General features: G+C 31.3%; 1 protein-coding gene across 1 annotated transcript; it reads right to left on the bottom strand.

Moving 5' to 3' along the window:
* Positions 1–3,669: 3,669 nt before the first annotated feature.
* On the bottom strand, positions 3,670–5,531 carry LOC101246560 (transcription factor MYB78-like). Its single transcript, XM_004228983.5, has 3 exons — positions 5,045–5,531; positions 4,606–4,735; positions 3,670–4,520 (listed from the first exon to the last, which is right to left on the bottom strand). The coding sequence occupies exons 1-3, from the start codon at positions 5,214–5,216 to the stop codon at positions 3,959–3,961; spliced, it is 864 nt and encodes a 287-aa protein (XP_004229031.1). The 5' UTR covers positions 5,217–5,531; the 3' UTR covers positions 3,670–3,958.
* Positions 5,532–13,550: the final 8,019 nt, after the last annotated feature.

The raw sequence follows: 13,550 nt of genomic DNA, 5'->3' as shown, positions 1-13,550 counted from the left end.
TAATAAATAAATAAAAGTAAAAAAATTATTGATTTAGGTTAAAATGTGAATGTTTCATTCTCTTTAAAGAGATTTAAGCTTCCTGCAGTGCTGCTTCATCAGTAATATTTTTGACTTGTTCTTCAGATTTGACAATTCAAAAATATCGTGCAACACAAATAACTTCAAATTAATTAAAAAGTCTAAAGAATATATAAGAAAATCTTCATCCAAGTCATCAATAAATAATTACTCTATTATGTATAATAAATGCTGAAGACTTAAAATGTTATTTTTTATCACGGTTCTCTTTCACATCACTGAGTTAATTATATATAAAATACAACACTTTAATGTAATACTCTCTCCATTTAAAAAAGAATATTATAGTTTGACTTAGAACGGAGTTAAAAGAAAAGAAAGAAGATTTTTTAAATTTTGTGGTTGTAAATTAAAGTTATGTTAAATGTATCAATATATCTTTTAATCTTGTAATTTTAAACATGTTATGCGAAAAACTAAAGTTAAAGTGTTGCCAAAAAAGATAAGTAATCATTTTTTTTAATTAAATTAAAATAGGAATAGGAATATTTTTTTAAAAAGGCGGGATATTTATTATACCGAAAATTTTCGGTGGTAAACCCCTTCGAACTCGCTGAGAAAATTGACTCTTGACCAATATTGTTATTCCGATATTTTACTCTCTTTTTTTTTAGACAGTATTATTCTTTACTTTTAATGTAAGTTTATTAGCTGCTTTTTGTTTTTGTAATAACATGGTTAAAAAATCTCATCCTTAATTTTCGACACAAGTAAAGTATAAAGAATACATAAAAAAAAAAACTCGGAAAATTGAAGGACCAAAAAATACATATAAATTATAATTTTTATTGGCAAAGATACGCACATGAAATTTTTGGAGAAAAAAATTGGCTATAGTATAAACTTAGTTGAAAGAAAATATTAATTTTGCTCACATTAAAGATATATTATCAGCGAATAATATATACACACATAATTTTGTATATTTTTAGGGCCGGTATATATATTTATTCTTTTTTTTCTCTTATTAATCGACTAATTAATTAGGTTAATTGAGGCTTCCCGTTGATAAAATTAAGGCATATTTGAACTACTATTGAGTACTAAGTGCATGTGTGAACTAAAGCAATAAAGAAAGATATATTTTGTCCAATTTTAAATACTTTAAGAACATAGGTGGCTTTTTCTTCCCATAAAATAAATTGACTTATCTAAATTCTAAGTATAAAAGACAATACTACACATTTAAAATAAAATTAAAATATTTGAGAATTGTGTACTCAAAGAAGGATCCATAAGTGCTTTCACCGATAACAATAGTATCATTCTAGTGATGCATATGAATTTACTTATATATCTCAATAATATAGGATAATTTGGGCTATAAAGTAGAATACTTCCCCTATATTTAAGGGCCTCATCGGATAAGTGAGATACAACTTTACTCGTAATAAAATGAAATATATTCTTAAATTCTTGTCAAATTTAAATTATTTTTAATATTATTTTTTATGTTTTAATAAGAGCTTTCTGTTCTTACAAGAGTTTTAGACTACACTTGATACATCATATGATACGGGTGTATATAATTTTAATTAATCAAATAAAATAATATTTTTAAAATAACAATAATTAAAAAATAAAATTAATAATTTCTATCATATTTAAAAATGTTTTTAATAGAGTATTTTTTCTATTTAACAAATCTCAAACAATATGAATTAATGATTAGCCACCTCTTCTTATTGTTTATTTACTCTAGAAGAGCCGAAATAAAAAGTGTATGATGTAAAAAGAGAATATGAATGGTTGCTTAAACATTATATATCATACTTACTAAACAAATAATTAGAAATTGGAAGGTACATTGATGATGTTTTTTCCCACTCCTAAGTAGAAACGACAAAAGATGTTTTTTCTTTAGCTATGAAAAAACAGCAGGGTCTATAAAAGTTGAGGGAAAATGCATGTATCTTGAGGATTATTTTCCAAAATAAATTCAAATGACTATTTTATTTTTACTGCACCTTCTAGATATGTGTGTAAGAGAGTTATTATTGGCAGACAGAAAAAGTAAATTAAAAAAAGAATATATATAAATATTGGAATATTGTCGAGTTCTATGGGCTCAAGGAAAACACTGTCCGTACGTTGGCAAACAAAGTGCCAAAACAGAAGAAAGATTAATGGTTGTGACATCTTTTAAATTTTGAGATTCAAAGTAAGTCTATTAATTATTATATATTTTAAACAGTTTATAAATATATAAATTTTAATTTTATAAAAATAAAGATTTCATGAGGATATTTTTATTGTTTTTTTAAATTTATTCCGCGGATATACATAATTTGGAGAAATATGTGAGTGATTCATACACAACATCTCTTTCGTTTATCAAGAGTTCAACCAGTTGATATGTTTCCACAAATAATTGAAATTCAATTTCTTGATTTGTATCTTTGATTTTGGAGACTTATAAAGTTCGTCCATCAAATCTTGATTAACGAACCTACAAAATCCTTCAAATTGTATCTAATTGTAGATATTCCCTCATTTCCAACTCTCAAAAAATAAAAAAGTGAGACAATGAAAGTAGAGTGTGTGTTAATTAAGAGATAATTAGGATGTTTATGATGTATATTAAATTATAATATAATTAAATGTCCATTAGTCACTAGTGACATTGGAAGCCACTGAGGTAGCATTCACACAATATGATGATAAGATCATAGAGTAATGGGAGACTTTACACTAAGAAGGGAATGGAATAAGAATTGCAGCAATATGGATTTAACTATACATAAAATACATAATTGAGAATATGCCACGTCCTTAAATCATTGCTTATGTACTTTTTTCCCCTTAATCTAGAGCAAGGACAATAATCTTTTAATCTGGTTCAGGTCCCATACGCTAGGTTTATGAAATTCCACAACTTAAATTGTTTAGAATAAGAAGCAACAATGACATTTTTACTAGTAAAGATAGTGGAACCAATTATGTACCCTCCTCCAGCATCAACTTTAATTTATACCTATAGCCTTTTCCCCATTCTATAATGCAACCTTAATTCTTTATTTTAATTAGCCATTTAAGAGAATATTCCTAAACAGTATATATAAATATAATTTTTTTGGCAATGAATTGACGATAATAGTTTAATCGTCGAAAAATATATATTTTTTCAACAAGCATTCTTTGTAAATGTCTATAATACCTATAAAAATATTGGATCCAACAATAATTAATTAATACTGGTAAGATTTAACACTCTTTGTCAATGTGTATTTATTATTAATAAAAGTTAATTTTTCTTGTAGTGCACATATACAAGAAAAGAGAAAACAAATACCTAGCTACTACAATATAATCTTAAGAGAAAACGAGATCTATTAGCCAATTACATATTGAATAGAAGAAATGATTTCATTCAGATTTCTTATAGATAAAAGGAATATCAAATTAACAAAAAAAAATTAGGATTGACCTACAAAATCAATACTCTCTATAATTCGAGGGTGGAATCTCCAGACTTTTATGTTATTACATTTCTTGTATCTTATATATATTGATTTCTATCAAGCGCGCTAGAAAGAAGAATATAATAAAATAGAAAGAATATAAAAGATCATTAAAATGCAAAGAATATAATTAAAAGAAGTAGATGCTATAAATAATTAAAAGTAAAAGATGTTACAAAATCAATCCTTTTAACCCAACCCAACCAAATTCCATGAAAAAAAAATTAAAATAGAGAAGAAAAGTAATTTTAGACTGTAAAAAAATTCACGAATTAATCCTACATGTATATGTCCTACATGAGGATGAAGTATTAATGCATCCACAGTTCTTCTATCGTAATATGTGATCTCTATAATACTATATATATATATTTTTTCTACATGTGATGGATGATATTATGATTATAATTTAATATTCAAACAACATTGTTGTTGAGTTGCTGCTGTAAAAACCACATGTCTTCAATATTCCATAAATTGTCAGAGAAATTTGCACCGTCCATCCATTGAGTGGTGTTTTGTTGATGATCTATAGCTGAAGCAGCAGCACCTTGAAATTCTAAAGCATGGTGAAAGTAACCAGTGGGGCTAATTAAAGATTCTCCAACAAATTGAAAACAATCTTGTTGTTGTTGTGGATAATTGTAGCAACAATCAGTGAGGTCTGAGACAGGAGTTCCGAATGAGTTATCAGATGAAGCGGTTGCCGTGCTTGAATTTGTTACACATGTGTTGTGATCTATTTGTACTATGTTTTGAGGATTAATCACTTCTGAGGAGGTAGATGCCCCTGCCCCTGCAGCGGCTTGAATTCTCTCTACTAACCTTGGCATCCATAGATAACGCATAGTATCCTTAAATTGTTTGCTATTCACGTCACATTTAAGCTGTTTGGCATGTTTTTGTACTCGTGTTCTCCAATAATTTTTTATCTCGTTGTCAGTTCTTCCCGGCAAATGTTGAGCAATTTTTGACCACCTACACTCATTCATCACAATTCTTTAGTTATACTACTGAAATAAGAATTTTATAATATATAAGTGATGTTTAAAATGAAACATACCGATTGCCCCAACGAGAATGTAGTTCAAGAATCAAAAGTTGTTCTTCAAGAGTGATATTTCCACGTCGTACATCGGGCCGGAGATAATTCAACCATCTTAGTCTACAACTTTTCCCTGTTCGTTTTAGACCTGTTTCAATTCCCATACCATAAAAATATATTAGTTTTTCATTTCTTGAGATGAACTAATTAGTATCAATTGCCTTCTTCTTTTTTCTCCTTTTTAATGAAAAAGATATTTTTTCAGCCAATTATATCTTTATTACATTTGGATGAGTGCTCTTTTGCTTTTAAAAGATTACCTAGTACGGAAAGAAATTATAAACCACACAAGCACCCACTTAAATTCTTATCTAACACCAACTTTCCAACAAGAAAACCCCATTTTTTCACAAGAAAATATCACACAAATAAAACACACAAGTATAAAATGAATTACCAGCACAACGAGCAAGAGTATTCCAACGACCTTCACCATGATGAGCAATATAATTCATGAGGGTCAAGTCTTCCTCAACGGTCCATGGACCTCGTCGGAGGTCCATGTCATCTTCATTCTTATTATTGGCATCTCCACGGCTCAAATTAACTTTAACATGTTGATGATCCATCAAGAATAATGATTTAACTCGAATCGATCGAAGAAACTAATTGATTGATGATGGAAATAAAAGTATATTGATGGATAGATGAAACTAAAGAGAGAATAAAAGGTGTTTTTGAGAGAAAGAGAAAGTTGAGAAGAAAGATGTATGTTTGGATTACTACACGAGAGAAGGTGGTGGGGCTTTTTATAGATATATAGAAAGAGATAGGTTGAAGAAAAATTGTGACAATTTTAAAGAAAAAAAAAAGTGGCATGTGATTGTGAGTGAAGGATGAAGAATTTGAACTATCCCACAAAGCCGCAATATTGAATTAAACTCTAATACTAACTTCTTCTTTTTTAATTCTATAGTTTAATTTAATTAAAGTACTACTAGTAATTAAATAAAGTTAACTCGTTTGACACTTTTGACTTTGCCTGTACCTTCACCAGTTACAAATACTTATTATATTAGTTCCTAGAAAACGATATGCATATTGTGTTCTCCTAATTTTTCTACTTTTCTTTTTCTATATTTGTTTTTTAGCCCTCCCAAGCAAGTTGTCATATAATTTTGACTTTCTATAACTTCACTTATCAATTTTTGAACTTATATTTTTGGTTAACCGTGAAAGATTATTATAGACAAATAATATTTAGACATAAAGAGCACTTGTAAGAACCATAACCAAATGTAAGTCATCTCTGAGCCTTGGAGTCAGTAAAAGAAAAATAACTAGTTATAAATTTGTTGAATTATACGAATGTATTTCCTAACTTTTTGCCTAGAGCCTTTTAAGAGCTTTTATTCATTTTATTATTTCCTTCTTAATTTATATAACTCTGTATTTATATCTATTCCCTTGTAGTATCTCTAATTTCTTGCCTTTCATGTACGGTGGATCCTTACCCTCACAATGGTTGTTGTCAGTTTCTTTATGAGTTGTCGTTAATGTCTATCTTTTATCGTTAAACATATCTAAACCTTCTTCCTCTTAATAAATGTAGACATCAGTAAATCATAATTATAGTTAGTTAGCTACTTCAATCAGTTAGTTAATTAGCTTAGCCAACTAACTCAGTTAGTTAGATTAACTTGAATTCTGTTATCTGAGTAGAATGTACTAGTTGTATGGATTTTATTAGATAGTTAGATGTTTTGTATTTTCCTTTTATAAATACATGTGATCTCATAATGAAAATCAGTTAATGGATTTTCTCCAAATGCATTACTTCTTCTCTGGTTACTTCCTGCTTCCATGGATGATGGTTAAGCTTCTATTAACGATGCATTCAGCATGGTATCAGAGCGAAGATATTTCGTCTAACATTCCTTCTGTATTTCTCAATCTTATCTTTGTCAATTTTTAATATTCTGTGAAAGTTCAATTTCTGTATCGATCTACTATTTTTGATAGTTTAATTCCTGCATCGATCTATTACTTTTTCCTCTGGTTGTTTGACTACCGCAATTGATTCTAGAGATTGTGTCATCTTCCTGTGTATTCGTTTTTCTGGGGGATTTTCGCTTAGAATGGTACTTGAAACTGGTTCACAATAGAATATCACTCTTACAAGAAACAATGGTGTTGGTAGTGAGGACATCAATTCTCTTCTGTATATGCATCTTCAGACAATTCTAGTGCCTCGTTGGTGCAAATTCCTTTTGATGGAATAGGTTATAGATCGTGGAGGAGAGGTGTTCTTCGAGTCCTCTTTGTTGAGAACAAATTAGGTTTCACAAATGGAGAATGTAAGAATCCCTCTATGCTTAAGTTTGTACATTCTGTAGACATTGTTAATATTTGCGCCACAAATTGTACATAATGTTGAAAACAATGTGACTGATGGATGTATTGACAATCCAGCTCAGACTTCACCTAGTCATTTAGCTGACTCAAAAAATGTTGTTCATAGAATTGAGCAAAGAGATTCTAGTAGACCGTCTAGAGCAAACAAGTTAACCACATATTTGTCCTGAAATGCAATTAAACAACCGAAAGTGAATAGAAATGATAGAGAGAGAGGTAAAGAAAGGTCTTGTCTAAATAGTCTCTCTATCTATCGGGACATTAGTGCCTGATGCAACATCAATTGTATAAGCTCCATTGGGCCCAACCATAGTGGTGTCTCTAAAGGTAGTCTAGCGCACAGTCTCAAACATTGTATCCTCAAGGTAAGCCATATCATCATAGACGACAACATCTCGCTCCCCAAGCCGTTCCTCATCAGTATCCATCTCTAATGCATCGACTGCCACATCTCCCATAGGTACATCACCCATGGTGGTTGGAGTAATCTCAGAAGTAGCTAGGGCCCCCTCTATCCTAATTGCCTCCAATAAAAAGGTGTAGTCACTAGGCTTCAAGTAGTCCACGTCCTTCCTCAGATCTGCAACCTTGGCTTTCAAAGTCGTCACCTTAGAAGAATCCCCCTATCGATGCTCAAAAATCGTGACTCTCACCGTTAAATCATTAATAAAAGTCTGGAGGGGTTTTAATGCAGCAAGAATAGCACTCTCGATCATCCATGGTAGCGCAAACTCTAATTGAGTCTTCCTTAAATTCGTCAAATGGGCTAAGTGCCCCATCTTCAAGATCATAACTGAGTAATCGTGGCTGGGAATTGGAAGAAGTACTAGGATCCTAGGAGAAAGAAGTGGGAGCAGGTGTACTTGAAGACCCGGAGGCTGGGGTAGGCAAAGGTGCCTCTGCAAGAATCATCTCTACATCAATCTTCGGGGTGTGTCCATCGAAGTCATTCTACTCAAGTCTTCCTGCTCCCAGTGTACTCGGCCTCTGTACACTGGATACTAGTGGAAGGTGTAGAAATGAACTCAAAATCTCTCATCCCATCATGAGAAACTCTAGCACGTCAGCACAGATACGTAATCTAAATAGGGAAGGGAAGGGGCGTCTGGCTCTTCTTAGTCCTCATGGCGATCGCTTGCTCTATGATGAGTCCCATGTTAATTCTCTTCCTGGATATGATCAACCCAAGCTAAAGTGTCTTAGGACGGCGGAGGATGAACTTGTTTTGGGACGACATGACGAAGCTACTGATTAAACCAAATCAGTACCTAGCAACAAAATTTAGGTCCTTCTTGATGGGGGATCTTGCCTCGATCCACCTTGGGGTGGTATCAGAAATCAAGGGTGCAAGCAAGCCCTTTAAGTCATCTAAGGATTGAGTAATCAGCAAGCCCTCATATGCAAGTGTAGGACTTAGAGTCCTATCGAGTATAGTATTAATCTGATCGTTACTACACCCTATTTCCTTCCCCCAGACCATGACATACTTCAGTGATCTAAATGCACTGTCCTTCTTTCCCACTAGGGAACCAACTCACTATATGTTGTGTAGAACTCCTGAACCCATCCAGGAATATAAGGGCCTCGGGTCCTGGTGAACTTCTCAAACCGGATAAATTAGAGTGTGTCCCTCACGTCAAAGTATCTACCCACTAAGACCTTTGTGGATAGCAACTTCTCCTCTAGAATTTTCCTCAACCCATCGACTTTTAATCTGTTGAGTAGCCGAGGAGAAGGTACTTTTACTGGTGGCACTGCGTCCAGGGCGGTGCCGGAGTTCGCACTATATCTGTTGTATGAGGAGTAACTGTTGGGGCTTTTCATTAGTCACGACAAGACCTAGCACGAATCTCCACTTGCATGTACTGTAGTGGTTAGTCATTATCCTGTTCAGGGAATGCAGCTTGGTAGTCAAAAGATTCTCCCTCACTGCCGGAGTTGTGCTTCATAACCTCAATCATGGGCCTGTTATCCTTGCCCTTACCTCTCTTTAGAGGCTTTGTCCTTACCTTTTTTGAGAATTGGTTGCCCCTTTAATTATCACTACACCCCGTGCTCTTTTATTCTCTTTTATAGGTGACATATCGAGGTTGGTTCTAGTCATATCTGCAAAAACATAAAAAAGATTTAGATTCGTTTCAAGAAAAGTTGCAAAAAATGGTTGTAGAAAAACATGTTGAATCGATCGGTGAGTCGCTGAATCACTTTGGCGAGTCTGATTAGGCTCGACAAAAGGAATAGCTTAAAAAAGTTCCCAGAAAATTCGGCATGTGAGCGATGAAAAGTTCTTTCAACCAATCGCCGACAGAATTAGGCAAGCAAGGACTAGGCCGCCGAAAGTTACAGTGTATTTTAAGGGTTTGAGCGTAGAAAATAACTCAAAGAAGAATTTTAATGAGTCTTACAGTGCATTTTAAGGGTTTGAACATAGAAAAAGAGCTCAAAGAAGACTTTTGATGAGTCGCCAAGTGCACTTCGGTGAGATCAAGCTTCTCGTCGAAAGGTACAAAATCCAAACTCAAAATTAGAATGAAATTAAAGGTGATCAAGAGGAATTTGGCGAACTGCTGAGTGGTTCGGCGATCTCGACGCAACTCACCAAACTACCCAACGTGCTTACTTTCATCCCAACTTTCAAGATCAACCTCATAGCCCCCGAAATCAAAATCAAAGCATACACTCAATCAATTAGATTAAGACCCATCAAACCCATGTTTGCACGATACTTAGACTTCTTCCCATTTGGCCAAAATTGGCCATTTGACGACTTACACCCTTAGGATTGATGTCAAAACCTCTTTCATCGGGCAAAATATGTCATTTAGCACAATTATGTGTTACTCAGACTTCATCCGACTAGACTCAATAACAACTTAGTACAACCCAACAATTTAGAACAATTTTAAAGCACGAAATTCGAGCAATCAACATTTAGTCAATTTAGGAAAGATATTCAAATTAAAATCGAGAAATAACACACAAACATGGATTCAAGGAGTCTAAACACACATCACTAAGATCAAACAATTGCAAATGAGTAAAAACCACCAAATAAGAGTTTGTGGTCAACCTTTATGTTGAATATATACTTTAAAATGCTAGGTGGCAAAGAATTTCATCTCTGGACACAATTGATGACTTAGACGTTGTAAAAATATGAAAACACGAGAAAATATAGTTCGGATGTGATTTTGGAAAGTTTTAAAGTGAGGGAATGTGAAAGAGTTTGAAAGTTTAAATCTTTGACCTTTAAAACTGTCTAGTTCTCGCCTTTTTGGTGACATTAATTTTGTTCGCCGACCCACTTGGCGACACGCCGAGTGAGAACTTACCTCGCCGAGTATTACAAAACCTTTAATTAACGTGGGGGTCTAAAAGGTGGACTGAATCGTAATCGCCAACCTGTTCAGTGATATGTCGATTTGCTCCTGGGCTCGCTGAGTTTTACAGACTCGGCGATGCTTGCCATCGGACTACATGCACTATATCAATCAACAAACTAGAGACTGATTAACTGTAAGAGCCGTTAGAGAGATAAATATAAAGTTGTACACCCTCAAGTTACATTTTGTGGTGTTTTTGTCTTTTTTTTAAAAAGAAAATATTTTAGTTCAAAATAAGTGGTGTATCACATAATGAAGAAGTTAATTTTTTAAAAATCAAAAGTCACCTTTGGGGTGGGGGTTAGGCATGACCCGACCTTGAATATCAAATAAATGAAAGAATGTGTTAATTACTCATTTCGTCCACTTTTATTTTTAATTATATTAAAATAAATGTCAACTTTTATTGGTCCAATTAACAAAATCAAGATATAATTTATGCTTAGTTGTTAATTTACCTTTATTATTAACTATAGTCATTTTCAAAATGTTGAATTTATTATATCCAAAAGGTGATATAGTAAGATTGTCATTCTATTTATTTTCCGTTAAAGACTTTCTCCAAGCAAATACTGAACAAATAAAAATGGACTGAATACATATTTTTTTTTCAAATATACCTATATTATTTAGTAAAGCAAATTCTATTTAACCAAGAAACTATATAGGTATTTTTTTTTAATTAAAGGTAATTTTAGTAAAAATACTTTTTACTTTCTAGGAGTAGGTAGATTTTGTAATTAGCTTGCGTGCCCACACTTAATTAATATGGACCAAAAATAGTATTCAAGACTTTTGGACAATTTACTAGTTATTCCATTGAAAATTGGGATTAACCTCATATATGTACCTGGCCAATGATGATATAGAATATAGATTGAAGATATCTTTAAAAAAAAAATATACTGAGGATCCGATCAAAGAAGAAAATTTCGAAGAAATAAAGAGAAACTTATGAAGAATACAATACCATGATAGGAACTTTTTAATATTTTTTTGCAGTGGAGCCCCAGCCCATTTGGGATGACATTTCCAACATGATTTTTAGAAATTTTCTAATATAATTCACTGTCCAAATATCCCTTTTCTCTCTAACTAATATTTTCATATATTTATGTTTCTTTTTATCAACAGTAGATTGTGGCTCCTACTTATAGATATTCATGGACCACTACAATTATAGAAAAACTACCATATTAACCACAAACTGCTCTTTGAGGCAACAACTTTCAAGTGTAATTAATTTAAAGAGATCACATTGAGATTAGAGGACACAACATCACTATTTGGATTGGCTTAAGTAAAAAAAATAATTTTTAAGTCAAAAATAAAAAGCAGGGAAGATTTGCTTATGGCTTTTTACATATTTTAGATCATTTTAAACTTGTTTTAAAGTTACTTTTAATTTTGTCAAACACTTGTAAATACATTTAAAGTTATTTTTACATTTGTTAAACACTTTCAAAAGTCAAAAACTAACTTAAAAATTAATAAACAAAATAAATTTAATCAACTTTTAAGTCAATATAAACACCCTCTTGGATTTATAGATAAAGTTTATTTCACAGTTTTCAATTTTGAAATAAAAGAAAAATAATTCTGTTACAAGGGAAGATTAATGAAAAATAGATAAATGATTTTTCTGTTACAAGGGTAGTTTGATGTTTAATGAATAAATATGAAGTAGATTAATTTAGTGTTAACTAATAAATATTTGCAACCAGGCTCACACAACATTTATCCAAGTACTGTAGCTAGCCAGCTACTACATTTAGTACTCCCATTTTTTCTTCTCCCTCTAAATTTTCTTTTTTAATTTTATATAGTCCTCATGGTTATGGCCGGTAAATATATTTCATTTATTTTTGTTAAGATTAAAAATGTATATATTTAAATATACATCTAAATATTAAGATATATATTAAAACTTAAATTTTGAGAGTCTAAATATACACTTGAAAGTAAATTAGATTTTGTATTAAAATATAAATATTAAATAATTAAAAGTGTTTATTTTTTTTAAATATCTGAATACGTAAAATTTGTGGTGGTGATTTAATGGTCGTGGGTATCAATTGAGGATGGTATTGGCTAGTGATGGAGTTGATGCTAGTAGCAAGTGGTTTTAGCTGATGACACTAACGGTTGATGGTGATGATTATGATGGTCTATAATTGTAATTCATAATATTGATAACTAATGATGATAGTAACTAATAATAGTGTTGTTAATATATATTGGTAATTTTTTTTAATTATGGTAATAGTAATTGGAGACGGAGATTATAAATGGTGGCTAGCGGACAATGACTACAGTTAATTTTTGTAAAAGATTTAATCATTCTGATCGGACCTATTAACTGGTTTTTAATGCATGATTAAATTATAAATGATTTCTATTTAATAAACAAACATATTTTTTTTATTGAAATCTGAATAATTAAAATTAAGATATTTGTTAAATCCTAATTAATAAATTTGGCCTAAGCTAACCTGACAATTAGGGTTCATTTTTTTTAGTAGTGGACAATGAATCTCTTATAATCTTCTCTATATAATTTTGGGATAGTTGTGAAATTATTATATTCTTTTTATCGGTATAATTTCTAATTGTACGATTAACTATATTGGGACTATATATATCACAATTATGATGTTTATTATTACTGTCATACCACACTTGGTATATATGTGGCACAATCAATTGGAATAAGTAAGTTCATTATAAAACAAAAACAAAGTGACACATCTTCACTTTTCCAACCTATTCTCTATTTTAAAGAAAGACAAGGACAAAGTTGAAATGAATAGATATGTCAATTTGTTGTTATATATAAACCAAACATATACTATTATATTTAATATATTTCATTTTTATCTGATAAAAGTATATTCACTTAATAATATCATTATATATTATTTAATTATCATATATATTATAATATAGATATCATGATTTTGAGATAACTTGATCGTGTTATTTTTCAATTAGTATAGTAGAATCATAAAAATAAGTATAAATTGAGGAGGGAACATGTTGTCTTTACCTACTTGTGCCTTTTGATTGATTAGAATAAAAACATAATAGAGTAACCTTTATGTTAGCTTCTTTTTTCTTTTGAAGAGTTTATAATTTCACGTGACACAATGTATATAGTAGTAAAGG

The sequence above is a fragment of the Solanum lycopersicum genome, chromosome 1 (genome assembly GCF_036512215.1).
Source record: "Solanum lycopersicum chromosome 1, SLM_r2.1".
In the NCBI taxonomy this organism is placed as follows: Eukaryota; Viridiplantae; Streptophyta; class Magnoliopsida; order Solanales; family Solanaceae; genus Solanum; species Solanum lycopersicum.
This window is presented reverse-complemented; position numbering and strand designations above follow the sequence as displayed.